Source organism: Rhipicephalus microplus, chromosome 9 (assembly GCF_043290135.1).
Source record: "Rhipicephalus microplus isolate Deutch F79 chromosome 9, USDA_Rmic, whole genome shotgun sequence".
NCBI lineage: Eukaryota > Metazoa > Arthropoda > Arachnida > Ixodida > Ixodidae > Rhipicephalus > Rhipicephalus microplus.
The window spans coordinates 88,215,285-88,231,316 of record NC_134708.1 but is presented as its reverse complement, the minus strand read 5'-3'; the positions used below and the strand labels follow the sequence as shown (position 1 = coordinate 88,231,316).

The window sequence follows — 16,032 nt, the reverse complement described above, 5'->3', positions numbered from 1 at the left end:
CATACTGATGATAATACCTCTAACATGACTTGTACCCACCCAGGTGTATCGACTAAGAAATGTTGTGAATTTGTAAGACCTTTTCAGAACTAAATATTGATACCTGAAGAATATTAGCACACGTAAATAAAAAGAGTTCAATGATTATTTTCACGCGTTCAGATAAGACAATATAGTCGTTATTTTGAACATAAATGAATAGATGAAAAAGACTTGTTTCCGTTTAGGTCATCACTGTAATGTGTACTTAAAGTCGTATTCGTTTGATTTTGTGAAAGTAATGGCAAACTGCAATGCAGGCACTTCGTCGTACTCTCACCTTGTTGTTGTTGATCTTCTGCTTGCTTGCGTTCTTGCTTGTCTGTACGTACGCAGTGACTACTACCCATTACTGGGTATCGACCATTAAACTTGCAGTTAGAACAATGAACCAGAAACTCAATTCAATTAGTTTACGCCTTGTCGTTTAGGTTGAATGTTTGTTCAAAGAATAGATCAGTGTCCAATTAATTCATTTTTACTGTCTTCCGTTTCAAGTATATCGCAATGGACGAAAAGACACTATGAAACTACACAACAAAAACTGAAAAGAAAACCGAGGCAGACAGGCAGGCACAGCAGGAGAAAAGCCGGCATATGACTCTTTGCATTACAAGTTTGCATTATAATGTTTTATCCTTAGTGAGTACTAACTCGTCCAAGGAAAAACATTTGTGCTGTTAATTCTCAATAAAAAGTTGGTAGTTTTCTGTCTGGAGGCGCTGCGTGACATATATCCTGGTGCACGATCCTTGGCTCATGCCCCTTTGCGGGTGAGTGCCATTCATACGACGTCTTCCTCCTCATCACCATCATCCCATGGCGCCATCTGGAAGTAACGGGAAGATACGAAAGTGCTTTTTAGACTGGAGAGCCACTGGTAGGTGGCAGCGATGAGTGACCTGGTGTGGCCAAGATAGCTTTTTTTTCTCACTAGATTAGGCTTTCGGGCGACAGTTTAGCTGTCAGAAGTGTGGTCTGGCTGCTAGTGGAACATTGGGATTCTAGGTTGTTCATATATTTTCTAGCAGGTTTTTAAGCTAGTTTCTAAAAAACTATTGATGTATCTATCTATGTAGTTAGTTTCTCAAAAATTATTCGTGTACCTAACTATGTATTTTCGAAATGAAATGACACACTCCTAACACTTCTTTATTGATGCTGCGCCTCAAATATGCATAATAGTTGCTTTTTGATTGGCAATGTTCACAAGTATGAACGCAGCCACCAGATCAAGATGGGTGGGCTTTACGGACACCGTAAACGTGTGCCGTAGCTGAATCGGTGGAGAGACCCCAACAGAAAGATGAAACTTCTTGCGTCGAAATATTCTGCCGTGCCATGCACCCTGATTTCACGTAACTGGGAAGGCTTTCTGTTCTGCCTTAGTAGAAAACCAAGTACTCTTATTCCTTATACACTTTGTCTATACACACAAGTATTCTAAGAAAGACTATCATCTGTAAAAATAACTTCGTCACATACGAAACAGACTCCGTGGATGCTGCCACGTCGGTTTCTTCGGTCCCTGTTGTTCACACAACGCTGGTTTAATGCACCGGTGTCAGCTTATTCAAAAAGCTGTAAGATTAGGCTCCACTGCGATGAGAAATAGCGTTTTTTAGTTACAATTATGAATTGCACCATTTAAATATGGCTGATTTAGATAACAAGAAAGAGAGATAAACGTGAGAAACACTAAGGTATGCTTTACTTTGCAATAAAATTTAGCCCAGTTATGTTTTATAGATTTGGCTCTTTTACAAAAAGATGTTACATATTCCCAAACATGAAAGTTCTCTTCTCGTTTGGCCCATTTGCTTGCTTCTTCATTTAGGGGATCGTTATAGCCGTCATTTTACAATCTTCATATTAGACAGGAGTGACATTTGTTACATATACCGTGTTATTACTTACAGAACACGCCTGCAGGCCAGCTTTTTTATCTGGAATCATGCAAGTTTTCTTAAAAAAAGGAATATAAAAAGGAGGGGAAGTGATGGCAATCATAGTACGCAAGCAGGTAGAAACTTCCCTTACAAGGATGTCATTACAGCTGTAAATCTAAGGTTTAGTCATGTTAGCTTGCAATGGCCGGCTTTGTGCTCGTACGTAGATGGCCGCTCAATGGTCAATCATTTCCTTATTTTAATATGGAAACACTGTGGTGCGCAGAGGATGCCCTGGACAGAGTGCCTATCATCGTGGCTAACGTGGAGGACAATGCCTCACTGCTTGCCATGGCCCAGAGAACGCGCCTGGTTCTCAACACTGTCGGACCGGTAAGTTCGGAAGAAGCAAGCCTGTAGAGTTGGCGCCTGCATTTGCCACCCACAATTGTCCGTACCGGCTAACATCCCTGCGATGTGACTCTACATGTGGCGTATACAGCGTGAAGTGCATTAGCTGCTTATTTATACTGAAATGTTTCTTTAGACAATCAAATGAAATTTTTATATTTTTGCACATTATTCTGACGAAAATATACTCGAAAATTTGAGCAGAAAACACGTGTTTTTATTGCGACAGCAACTATATGGACACTCTTGGCAGGCTTTGGCGTCACCATCGTCGTCATGTCCTAATCCTCTGTTGTTAAATTAAACTGGCTGTCACGTCAGAAATACCAATTATGAAGGCCGCAAGGGTGTTTTAGGAAATGTGTCTACAATTTTTGAAAAAATTACAAAACACGGCACCTGCATGCTGCCTGCGGCGTTCCCTTTACTGCGGCGATACTTTTCTTCAGTCAACACAAGCAATAATATGACAGAAAGCATAGAAATTAGGACGATTAACATTTTAACAAGCGCAAATAAGCCCTCTAGTTAAATGGGCGCATTTAAATACTTCGTTCGAATAATCCATAACCACTTTGAAATTCCCGCAAAGAGGCCTCCAGTAATGACGACAGGATGATGGAATGTGGCTAATTTAGCAGGTCAATACCGAAAGAAACGCACCAAGCAGTGCATCAACCATTAAGATAAAAAACGCCCTTAATGGCGACACCGCTTCCCCCTGTCTTATGAATCTACATGCTGTCAATATATAACCGTCAATCTACATGCTTTGTTTCGTCGCAGCGCTTTCATACCAAATAATTCCTTATAGATGCTCACTTATCCTTCTCACCCAATTTGAGAGAAATAGTGTCCTCATTGAAGTTGTTTCGAAGTGATTGGTAAATGCCATATTTCGGGGTGTAGGTTTTGGTTTAGCCTGCTAAACTGGCCAGATTTCATAGTCCTGCGGTGATTACCAGTGGTGGCGTTTGAGAAATTTTGAAGGGGCTATCTACTATTTCGAAGAAGGACTTGAATGCCTCCACTGAACTTGACCGTCTATTTACTCTGGTTTAAGTGTTCATTGTGTTAATTTGTGTATATACTGTCTGAAGTAATGTTTGCACGCACCTGGAGATGCTTACTACCACAGTAAATTGAACGCCCCTGATAGCGCGCTGATACCACCTCTCCGTAACTTTTCAATTATAGTGGACACATTTCTTGAGAAACGACGGACGAACGTGCTAAAATATTTATTACTTATAAAGTTTGGGCAGCAGGGCCTGCCTGCGCCAGGGAATAACTAACGAAGGGTATTCCCCGACGAAGGCGGGCCTTCCTGCCTAAACGTTGAATGTAATAAACGTTTTCGCACCTTGAACCATGGTTTCTCAATGCATAAAAAGCACTGAATCTGCAGAAGATTGATTGATATGTGGGCTTTTAACGTCCCAAAACCACTATATGATTATGAGAGACGCCGTAGTTGACGTCTCCGGAAATTTGGACCACCTAGGGTTCTTTAACGTGCACCCGAATCTGAGCACACGGGCCTACAACATTTCCACCTCCATCGGAAATGCAGCCGCCGCCAGCCGGGATTTGATCCCGCGACCTGCGGGTCAGTAGCCGAGTACCTTAGCCACTAGACCACCACGGCGGTGCAATCCACAGAAGAAATTCTTCACACGCACACACGCACGCACACACACGCACACACACGCACGCACACACGCACGCACACACACGCACGCACACACGCACGCGCACACGCACGCGCACACGCACGCACACACACGCGCACGCACACACATACATACACACACAAATATATATATATATATATATATATATATATATATATATATATATCATCTGTGCCTTTCAGTATGTGCCTCATTTTCTCAGACTCCACCATAGATGCATTCACGCACTTGACGTCCTCAATATAACTCGTAAAAGCCTCACCGTTCCTTTGGGCTCTGGCACGGCGGTGATGTTCCACGCGAAGCTTGCGCCATCCAGGCCGACTGAAGAATGAAGCGATGATTTGCTTGAATGCCTACCAGGTGGTGAACTCGGCTTCATGGTTGTAGTACCATAGCTTTGCCACATCGGTCAAATAGAAGCTGACGCGCGTCAACTTAGCAGGGTCATCCCGTTTGTTAGGACCACTAACACACTCAAACTCTAACGGCCAGTCTTTGACATCAAGTTTGTCGGTGCCGCTGAACATCGCAGGCTCATGTTGACGAAGCGTCCCAGCACACATGACAATAGGTGGTGCTTGGGAAAGAGCAGATATATATATATATATATATATATATATATATATATATATATATATATATATATATATATATATATATATATATATATATATATATTGTACCGGTCCACATCAGCGCTAGGTCTGTGCCAGGGAGAGAAAAGACGACGAAGTTCGTGTGTCGCGCTCTCAGCCTCCTGTTTTCTGTCTTGCTTGCCCTGGCGAGTTTCTTGCTGAAAATCCTCCGAAGAACACGCTTGTTACAATTGGTGGAGCGCAGCTGGGTCGTTCCCTTTTTCGTCCTGGAGCTCCGCAACCAGACTTTACCATCTGCCCGCGGAATGGCAGAGGATGCCGCTCTTTCCCAAGCACCACCTATTGTCATGTGTGCTGGGACGCTTCGTCAACATGAGCCTGCGATGTTCAGCGGCACCGACAAACTTGACGTCAAAGACTGGCTGTTAGAGTTCGAGTGTGTTAGTGGTCCTAACAAACGGGATGACCCTGCTAAGTTGACGCGCGTCAGCTTCTATTTGACCGATGTGGCAAAGCTATGGTACTACAACCATGAAGCCGAGTTCACCACCTGGTAGGCATTCAAGCAAATCATCGCTTCATTCTTCAGTCGGCCTGGATGGCGCAAGCTTCGCGTGGAACATCACCGCCGTGCCAGAGCCCAAAGGAACGGTGAGACTTTTACGAGTTATATCGAGGACGTCAAGTGCGTGAATGCATCTATGGTGGAGTCTGAGAAAATAAGGCACATACTGAAAGGCACAGATGACGATGCATTTCATACGCTGGTAGCCAAATGCCCTCAGACTGTAGCGCAAGTCATTGAAGTGTGCCAAAGCTGTGACGAGCTGTGCAAAGAGCTCCTTTCTACCCGTCGCACCGGAATTCCCACAGTGGAACTCTCGTCTTTGAAAGATGAGAGCACTGGCGCTGAATATTCTACCTTACTGCCGCAAATTAAGCAATACATCTATGAGGAAGTAGCTCGTCAGCTCTATATTGTCACGTCGGTCACCGTGTGTCCCACGGCACTGAACCACTATCTCCGTCGTGTCATTCAGGCTCAAGTTACTGAGGCGGTTCCACTTCCTGTACGTCCAACGCAGCCTGCAGTGCCTTTCACCTATGCTGAGGTCGTTATCCCTTCCTATGCTTGACCAACGCCAACATCATCTGCCCCAGACACCAACTTCTACTCGCCACCACGCCCTGTTCACCCAATACGCCCAGTTCTCGCGCAACCCCTCTCGCCTCCCGGACTACCTCACAACCCTTCGCGCACTCCAGACAACAGGCCCATCTGGTACGCCTGCGGCATTCCTGGCCATGTTGCGCGTTGCTGTCGTCGCCAGCGCAGTGTTTATGCCAATGAGTACATCCCCAATCTCGACTACATGCCACAGCAGCCAGCATTCCCTATTTCCGCCTACTTATCGGGCGCTTATTCGCGCTGTGCCAGTTCCCCCTCACATCGATCTCCTCCTTCTCGGCGCCGCTCCATTTCTCCTATGCTCCGTCGTACCAACCCCACGCAAGAGGAAAACTATGAGCCGCAGTTCCTGAGGCACGAACTGTGCCCTCGTCGAAAATTTCAAAGCCTCATCTTTCGCCTCCGAACGAGATCGCGGTTCTTATTGATGGTGTCGCGACAAACGCTCTTGTCGACACAAGAGCTGCTGTTTCTGTTTTAAGTGAACTTTTGTGCCGCAAACTGCAGAATGTGACGATACCCGTTTCTGGTCTTTTATTACACGACGAGCTCGCAGCACGTTAGGCCTGTGGCGGCGTGCACAGCACATCTTTTTATCAACGATGCATTTTACATTGTGGAATTCGTTTTCCTACCACATGCGTCCCATGACGTGATCCTTGGTTGGGACTTCCTTTCTACACATGATGCGGTCGTTGACTGCGCTGGAGCTCGACTCGCTTTGTCCCCTCTCAGTACCACAGTCGTCGACGTCCCGAGACCGGTGCCTAAATTGGTTGTCGCTGCTTACGCTATCATTTCTCCGCTCTCTGCCACCCTGGTGTCCACCTCCTCTGACTCTGTTTGTGATTTGACCACACTGTTTACACCGTCTGAAGACTGTGCAGGCCGACGAAGCTTCATGCTCCCATTTGCCGTCATTACCCTTGTGAATGGTGCCGGTGTGGTCGACGTCTGCAATCCCTTTTCTTGCTTGGCAACTCTGTTACGCGGCGAATGCATGTCTTGGACATTTCGACAGCTTTGAGGCCATCTTCCCTTTGGACGCAACGTGCGAAAAGACACCGTTGACGATAAATGTCGTCATCTTCGCCGCGGCTACCACCTCCCCTGTCCAAAAAATCCTCCTGCGTAGCATCGCTAATGCGCTTACGCCAGTCCAGCGCACGAAAGTTGTTCAACTGCTTGAACTTTTTCGTGCCTCTTTCGACGTTGGCCAGCCATTATCGGGGCGCACGTCTGCAGTGGTTCATCTTATTGACACCGGTCATCATGCTCCCCTGGGACAGCGTCTCGCAGGCCGAACACCGCGTTATTAGCGGCAACGTCGATGACATACTGCAACGTGGCGTGATTCAGGAATCGAACAGTTCCTGGGCCTCTCCTGTCGTGCTGGTGCGGAAAAAAGACGGTTCGATAAGATTTTGCGTTGACTACCGCCGCCTAAAAAGATTACGCGGAAGGATGTTTATCTTCTACCCCGCATCGACGACGCCCTGGATTGCCTTCAAGGAGCCGAATATTTCTCATCACGGGATCTGCTCTCAAACTACTGGCTATTGCCCACGGCTGAAGCCGACCGTCTGTAAACAGCGTTCGTCACCCCTGACGGTTTATACGAATTTAACGTAATGCCTTTCGGCCTTTGCAACGTGCCTGCTACCTTCGAAAGGATGGTGGACACCATTCTCAGAGGCCTCAAATGGCAGACCTGTTTATGCTACTTTGATGACATAGTGTTTTTTCTGCAGATTTCCCATCTCATATCGCTCGTTTTGAACAAATTCTCAAGTGCCTCACTAACGCCGGCTTGCAGTTAAACCAAAAGAAATGTCTTTTTGGCGCCTGTCAGCTTACCATCCTAGGCCACGTCGTCTCCAAAAAAGGAATTTCGCCAGATAATGCCAAACTTCGAGCGGTTGCCGAATATTCCTAGCCCAGCACTCTAAAGGAAGTCGAAAGCTTTATTGGGCTATGTTCATATTTTCGGCGCTTCATCCGCAATTTCACCTCCATTATATCCCCCTTGACACAGCTTATGGCCGGCAGCAATGACCTCTAAGCTTTGAATGCCGATTACAATGAGTCATTTACGACGCTTCGCCTACTTTTCACGTCTCCTCCAATTCTGCGCCACTATGACACCAACGCACCTTCAGAAATACTCAGGACGCTAGCGGTGTCAGCCTTGGCGCGGTACTCGCCCAGCGAAAACCAGACTTTGGCGAGTACGTTCTAGCATATGCCAGTCGTACCCTCACAAAGGCGAAGTCAAATTACTCCGTCACAGAAAAGGAGTGTTTAGCAATTATTTAGGCAATCGGTAAATTTCGCAAATACCTCTATGGGCGTCAGTTTGATGTTGTTACCGACCACCACGCGCTATGCTGGTTGTCGTCCTTGAAAGAACCGACTGGACGCCTGGCTCGCTTGGCTTTAGGATTACAGGAGTGTGATATACGTGTGATTTATCGCTCTGGACGAAAACACTCAAACGCTGACGCCCTATCTCGATCCCCAATGCCTGCCCCGCCGCGGTGGTCTAGTGGCTAAGGTACTCGGCTGCTCACCCGCAGGTCGCGGGTTCAAATCCCGGCTACGGCGGCTGCATTTCCGATGGAGGCGGAAATGTCGTAGGCCCGTGTACTCAGATTTGGGTGCACGTTAAAGAACCCCAGGTGATCAAAATTTCCGGAGCCCTCCACTACGGCGTCTCTCATAATCATATGTTGGTTTTGGGACGTTAAACCCCACAAATCAATCAAATCGTTGTTTAGGGGAAGTATAGTGGAAACTGACTTCCAACAGTGTATATGATTCTGCATGCAGTTCGGCGCACTTTTGAAATAAAAAAATAAACACAATGTTCACTTAGGATGAATTCCTTAATCGAGTTATCAGTGTCTCTACAATAGAGATGTGTTTAGAGCGGTTAACATTTAGCTTGCAAAGAAATAATTGATGAAGTGATTTCAATTGAGCTAGCGTAGCGCGAATTTCAAATATCAGTATATCGGCCGATTTGAATAAAGCACTTGGAGAGTATGTGAGTGGATACTCATTGAAAATTAACCCAATTGGTTTCCTTTGCACTCCCTCTGTCATGGTTAATAATTTGTAAGTAGATGGAAATCAAGCCGGAGTAGCATATTATAATACTGATCTATGTTTGAAGCTATGTTAGAGTTATGTCAGAAGTTTGAAAGAGCAGTAGGTGACCGTCATTGGCTGTGAAAATGAAATCAAACTACTTATTCAGTACGTTAGCTCTGTTTCCATCTTTCAGCGCTGACTCAGCACTGGGGTTGGGCTGTGGAAAAATGTAATACCAGAATTTTCGCTGAGAAAACTTCTCAAAGGTGTCGAGGGTGTTACGAAAGGGATTATTGTTAGCTCTTTTCACTTTTGCCTTCATAATTTTTTTATTGCTAACGTGAGCGCGTTCTTGCTATTTGGCTGGGAATTCGTTATCAAGTGTTCTCTTATCCTATTAACCTGTTTTGTGGATGATATTATGTGTAACCCAAGGATTACGTCCATTTGTATTCTTTGTACGAGAGGCCCCGCCACGGTGGTCAAGTGGCTAAAGTACTCAGCTGCTGACCCGCAAGTGGCGGGATCGAATCCCGGCTGCGGCGGCTGCATTTCCGATGGAGGCGGAAATGTTGTAGGCTCGTGTGCTCAGATTTGGGTACACGTTAAAGAACCCCAGGAGGTCAAAATATCCGGAGCCCTCAACTACGGTCTCTCATAATCATATGGTGGTTTTGGGACGTTAAACCCCACATATCAATCAATCTTTGTACGAGAGGGTACGCATGTATGAATGCATATATATATAATATATATAAGCGTGTGTGTGTGTGTGTGTGTGTGTGCGTGTGTGTGTGTGTGTGCGTGTAGCTGTTCATTGTTCCTTTCACAATCAATGTTTGATATTTTTATTTTTTATTTCAGTACCGCTTTTTTGGACGTCCGGTAGTGGCAGCCTGTGTCAACAGCGGTACACATCACATCGATGTCAGTGCAGAAGTGCAAGTGAGCGATAGTGCTTTCCCATTTTGTGCCAAGATTAGCACCATATTTCAGGCAATCGACTCTCTCTCACGCCAGAATGGATCGTACGAAGTGCATACGCCAAAGCTGAGATCCCAGACCGCCGCAAAGGCGGAATTAATGGCTCAGTTAAGGTCGAGTCACTGCGGTCGTCATATTGCGTGACAAACCTTGGTGTTGTGGCGACTGGCCTATGATGGCACTAGAACCTCGGGAGAAAGATGCAGAGGCATCTACAAAACTAGACAAAAAGAAACAGCAGAATTTTACATGCACGGCTTTAATGACAAAGCTGCTTTATGGACAGCGACCTTAACGGCTCTTTTAGGGAGTTAACTATTGGACTGCAACACTGTATGAAGCAATACTTTATTTCTGCTTAGTACTTAGTATCCGCCGAATGGAACTGGCTAACTTTTTTGTATTGTTTCCCCTTTCAGTACATGGAGCAAATGCTGCTTGAATTCTATGACGAGGCTCGAAAGAAGAATACATTGGTCCTGATGGCATGTGGATTTGGCAGCGTTCCCGCCGAAATGTGTCTATGCTTCATGCGAGAAAATTTCCGAGGTGATTTATTGCATCGCACTTTCACTTCGCTCATTTGAACTCACTCCTAGTAAGCTATATAGGAAAGTTGCTGTTGTGACAAATAAAGGAAAAGAAAGTTTATTAGTTTCATGATACTTAACGAGCTCCTCGTTCTCAAACCCGTCGTACACAGGCCAGATGCGTCTCGCGGACATCTCGCTCGCGGCCCAGGCCGGCCACGATGGTCTTCGTCCAGTGTGTTAACGCGATAGCGTCAAGGAGCTCGTTTCGCGGCTAATAAAGAGCTCATTTTGTGGCCTGGACGGACCTTCGTTGTGAGCAAGAAACGTATCTTCTTGTGTGTCATCAAAACTATAGAAAGCTGCTAATAAAGTAAATAATCAAAATTCTCTGAACCGGGCGAGGATTGACCCCAGGACGTTTGCGTAACAAGCAGGTATTCTATCACACAGCCGGGCGTTTGCTTGGAAGTGTAGTTAAAATACCTTCCTCTGCTTGGAAATTAAGCGAATATAACCTTAACGCTTTACCAACACGCACGTTTTGCATACATGGCTCACAGTACGTCAAACAATATCACAGTATTATTGTGTGGTACAAGCATCTGGCGTACGGACATGTGATTATGATAACGACTTGATAGTTTAAAGCCGGCGACCTTATTAAAAAGAACTACACACGTTGCGGCGCATATTCCTTTAATGCCACGTAGTGGGTTCTCTGTAAGTTTGGGAAGATATGAAGCGTATTGCTCGTATACCATAATTAAACATGCAACCAACGAAATGCCGCCATATGCGAAAGTTTCACTGACAGAAGCCACTTTCAACTTCAACGAGTGCATTGTAGTGATTCACAATTCGTACTTCTCGAGTAACACTATGCAATAAAAAGTATACCATAAGTGGTTGAAGAATGCTTTAGGGTCAGGATATCGCTATCGGGTTCAGCTCTTAAAGGTGAAATTTAAAGGTCCTCCAATTTCTTTTTCTTTGGTAAGTATATGGTATCTGCACAAGTTTCCGAACCGACTTTGAAGATGTTTTCACTAGCGTAGTGGACATTGGAATGGCTGTGACATTACTCGGGATGAGGGTGCAGTTCCCCAATTAGTCTGATTTCACCCCAATGACCATAAGATGGCCACAGAAAAGAAAGTCAGTTTCCTCATGCAAGGAGAAAAAGAAGAGCTCTTTATTTGTCTGATGCGATTCAACATAGCGTGTTCAGGAATTTTTTGTGGAACTGACGATTGCAAAGACAATATTCTATGGTGTCACATAAAAAAAACAACAACTCGGACACGTTGCGAGGGCCTGTAAACTAGCATGAACTAAGCGAACAGTTTTCTCGGCGATAATTGTGGTCATTCGAGTTCCTTCAACGTCTCGGCATCTGAACTACGTGGTTGTCACGGACGGCAATAAAAACTTTCAAGGCCTTCGCAAATGAGCTCGATGTCGCATGCGTTAAGGTATTTCATACGTGTGAGGAAAAAAAGTATTTATTTATTTTATTTCATTTATTCAATACTGCCAGCCACCCTTTGGCAGCCAGGGCAGGAGTGATACAGTGCAGAGTTTGACCACAAAGTTTACACGCGACCAGTAACACGGTCCGCGGTACACAGGGAAGCAATAATGCAGTAAGCTTACAGATTGTCACGACACACAAGCGCGTGCAATCAGTAACACAGCCCACGATTCGCAAAGCAGCAGTAATTGTCATTACAAATAGCTACTTGAATATACAATAAAACCGGCGGAATATACTAAACGTCTTAATTAATAATTTATTTTTTTGTGCCTGCATATTTTGCATTTTCATATTTTGTTTTAACGCATAGTGTCTATGCTTTTTCATAGAGGGGGGCAATGCCACGCTCTCCTATTTTTGTATTTTCCTATCACCAACCCGTCACGCTTGTAAGCACTGCTTGACGCGCACTGCTCCGGGCGGGGTGTCCAATATTTTCGTTTTGATTGCTTAATTGTTGTGATATTTTTTTATTATTTCGATTTGTCTGATAAGCTTCAGTACCTAATGCGAACAATTGGGAATTTCCTGAAACTGTAGGCTTCAGTACCTAGCAAGAACAATTGGGATTATTCTGAAGCTAACAGGGCCACCAACGTTAAGGCTGGTATTTTTGTTCTAGACAGCGTCTGGGCAAGTATGGTTCTTGCTGTGATAGTCGTCTTTTCCATCGCAGTTTAACGCTAAGGTCCGCCTTACGTACAAAACCTTGACAAGAACGTACTTCTGAAAATTTTGGAGCTGCTACTCGAGCGACGGCCGTGGCAAATTTCCACGGTTCAACGCACACAATAAGCATGCGCACGCTTTGTTAAAAATTGTTTCACATGTTTACTGTTTTCCTACGTCTTCAGTGAACGCTACCACATTTACAGTTTACCGCGTCTTCTGAATTATGGAAGCTACCATGCTTTTTCTTATGTTGCTAGTGATAAATTACGACGCCTTATTTAGAGTACGATATTGTTATAAAGAAGCGTACTTACAAGTGGAAACCGAGGAAAGCTGCAGCAGCGGATAACGACGATGCGGCTCCGGCGACCACCACGGCCTTTCATCCCTCCGCTTTCATTACGCTTTTCCTTTTAACTTTTATTTAGCGCATAACACATTGGTGGAAGGTGCTGGGTACGACGAACCCGACGACGGAAGCACTACTACCCGGACTTCGCCGCAGCCGCCGCCTTGCAAGACTCCCGCCATCGCCTGTCGAGATGTCACAGGACCAGGACCCCGGTGCTTCGAAGGCGATACTGATGGATTCCCTGCCATACAACCGGATTACACCGAACTTTTGTGGGACGTCTGTCAAAGATGTGGACGCCTGGCTGTAGAAATATAAGATGGTAAGCAAAGAATGCCTGGGGCACGTTAGAAAAGCTCAGCCATGGTGAGTTTTCACTAACTGACACAGACCTCGTGTGCTATGAGAACCGCGAAGATATGTTCACATCTTGGGGTCATTTTGCTGAAGAATTAAAACAGTGCTTGCGAGATTACACCGCGAAAAAGAAGCGGGTGGAGCAGACATTGGCTCAGAGGGCACAGCTGCCAGGAGAGACATGTACCACGTGCATTGAATAAATATTGAAGCTCTGCACTACAGTGAATGCCAAGATAGCTGAAGAGCATGAAGTTGGACACGTTTTGAAAGGTATGGCAAAAAATGTTAATATTTTCCTAATTCGAAAATAGGTCATGACCTCTGTGTCCAACGTGGTGAAGCATCGTCACACATTCGAAATGCTGAAAATGCGACAAATAGCGCCGAAACTCGGCCACCTCTTTTACGTCCCTACGGTGGCTAGTGCCGACACCATATCGGCAGTTGACCTCGCGTCGACAATCCGGATGATTGTAAGAGAATTTCTCCGATGTCAGCAAATCTCCCACGTCTCTAGAGGCCCCAGTGGCTTTAAGGACGGCTACGTACGAGGCCCACAACCCGCACGAACTCCAGCTTCTCTAGCTCCATGGCAGCCATTGGTTAACCGGCACATCCTGATGAATTCTGCGGAGACTCACGGCAATCTGGTTTTTCGTACCGGCTGCCCTTCAATGATATGAAAGACGTTTGCATCTACCTCTTTTCCCTCAGTGGGTATCGGCTAGCTACGGTGCCCGTGAAGAGCGCCACTACCGTCCTAAGCCTACTAAGATGACTGGGCCCCGCTACGGTGATCTAGTGGCTAAGGTACTCGGCTGCTGACCCGCAGGTCGCGGGTTCGATTCCCGGCTGCGGCTCCTGCATTTCCGATGGAGGCGGAAATGTCGTAGGCCCGTGTGCTCAGATTTGGGTGCACGTTAAAGAACCCCAGGTGGTCGAAATTTCCGGAGCCCTCCACTACGGCGTCTCTCATAATCAAATGGTGGTTTTGGGACGTTAAAACCCACAAATTAATCAATCAACTAAGATGACTGGTTACTCTGAGCAGGCACAAGCGTCTCGACCTCTGCCCGTATGCTACAGCTGTGATGTCTTGGGCCATATATCACGTTTTTGCAACTGTCGTCCTTCATACAAGCGAGATCCGCTGCCCATGGCTACCCAGCCTTTTCACCACAGATACTCTATGCCAGGACCATCACGCACGCCAGCCGGTTTACGCTACCCGTCACCGGCCTCCGATCGAAGCGTGCCTTCGCAACTAACTCCACGTGCTCTACAATCCCCATCACCGCGGTGTCGCACTCAATCAGCACCGCCGAAAACTAGTTGGTGTAGCCAATGGGGGTGAGGCTGCAGGTCTCCGGGCACTATAAACTGGTATTCCTCCGTCAGTGTGTTCACGTGCTTGTTGATGACGTATTTACCATGGTCCTTGTAGATGCAGGAGTGACGATTTGTGTGATGAGTTTAAATTTTAAAAACATTATTGGGGCAAAGGTGACGTGTTCTCTCGAGAGTGGTGTGACATTCCATGGTGTGAGTGGTGACGCGTAGTGTCCTGTGGGAGTTTGCACTGCAGCAAAGTGTTTCCCACAAAATTTGATTTTATTGTGCTATTCACGCATGATGTTATTTTGGGGATAGACTTTTTGCGGTAGTATGTAGCAACAGTCGACTGCAAACGAAATCGCTTCAGTGGCACGAACAAACAAGACGACATAAACACAGTGCGCCTAGAAAACGTTAATAACGACTAGAGTACTCGGTATATTTCGTGCTGCATTTTAAACTATGAAATAAAAAGACCTGATTTTAGTCAAAGAAAGAAAGATTTCAGGGACGTCTTCAAGAATGTCAGCATTGGAGGTGTTCCGTTAATCAATCTGCATTTTTCGTTGATGCACATCGAGCCGAATGCTGAAATCGTCTTGCATCTCATAACGTAATTGTATAGCTGCCCTACTAACCCATGCTGCCCGCAAAATTCTGTGAATACCTTACAAGTAGAGTAATTGCCGTACGGTTGGTGGCACTGCATTGGGTTTCATATGGCCCAATTTTCCTTGATGACGAGTGTAGTCTTCATGAGTCTTTTGGTACAAAATATAATGATAAATATACCCGCCAATGGGAGAGGAAGGTTTAATATTGCACGCAAATGAATTAAGTGCTTACAGAGCCGTTGAAGTGGACAATTTCCAGGGCGCTATCAGCTAACTAATGTGTTCATGTGCGAATGTTGAGCGGCTGTTTTTGTTTTTTTTTCATATTTTACGTCATGACCATTTGCATAGCACAGCGTGTTTATGATTTAGATCGATTCCAATAGTTAGTCATGTGTATGTTTTCCTGCAGGTGACTTGGAAGAGGTTGAGTCCTACATGAAGATAAAGCAAGGCCCATTGGTGAGTAAAACAAAAAATTGTAGCTTTTTTGTAAAGCTTCCAAAACACAGTATTATCTGCCTGCCTCTCATACATTGAGTGCCGCTCAAACGTAGCGCATGTGCAAACCAGAGCAGTTTGAGAAATTGAAGCATTGCGCAATGTCCAGCATGGCGGCATCTGCCAACGGGTCAGCTGTCACAAGACGAGCCTTCAGGCAAGATGTTGCTCATTCTCAAGATTTTCTTCCATTGTGCACGGTTTTATCTCATCGGACAATTCAGAACTTGGCC

At 45.6% G+C, this 16,032-nt stretch overlaps 1 protein-coding gene across 5 annotated transcripts in view; it reads left to right on the top strand.

The window, feature by feature from the left end:
* LOC119164705 (saccharopine dehydrogenase-like oxidoreductase) overlaps positions 1 to 16,032 on the top strand; it is a 97,435-nt gene that overhangs the window by 16,651 nt on the left and 64,752 nt on the right. For all 5 annotated transcript variants that reach the window (XM_075874038.1, XM_075874035.1, XM_075874039.1 and 2 more), the window contains exons 2-5: positions 2,215 to 2,321; positions 9,779 to 9,859; positions 10,318 to 10,447; positions 15,711 to 15,760. In XM_075874038.1, the coding sequence (XP_075730153.1) occupies positions 2,215 to 2,321; positions 9,779 to 9,859; positions 10,318 to 10,447; positions 15,711 to 15,760 (368 nt within the window). The remainder of the gene's footprint in view (positions 1 to 2,214; positions 2,322 to 9,778; positions 9,860 to 10,317; positions 10,448 to 15,710; positions 15,761 to 16,032) is intronic.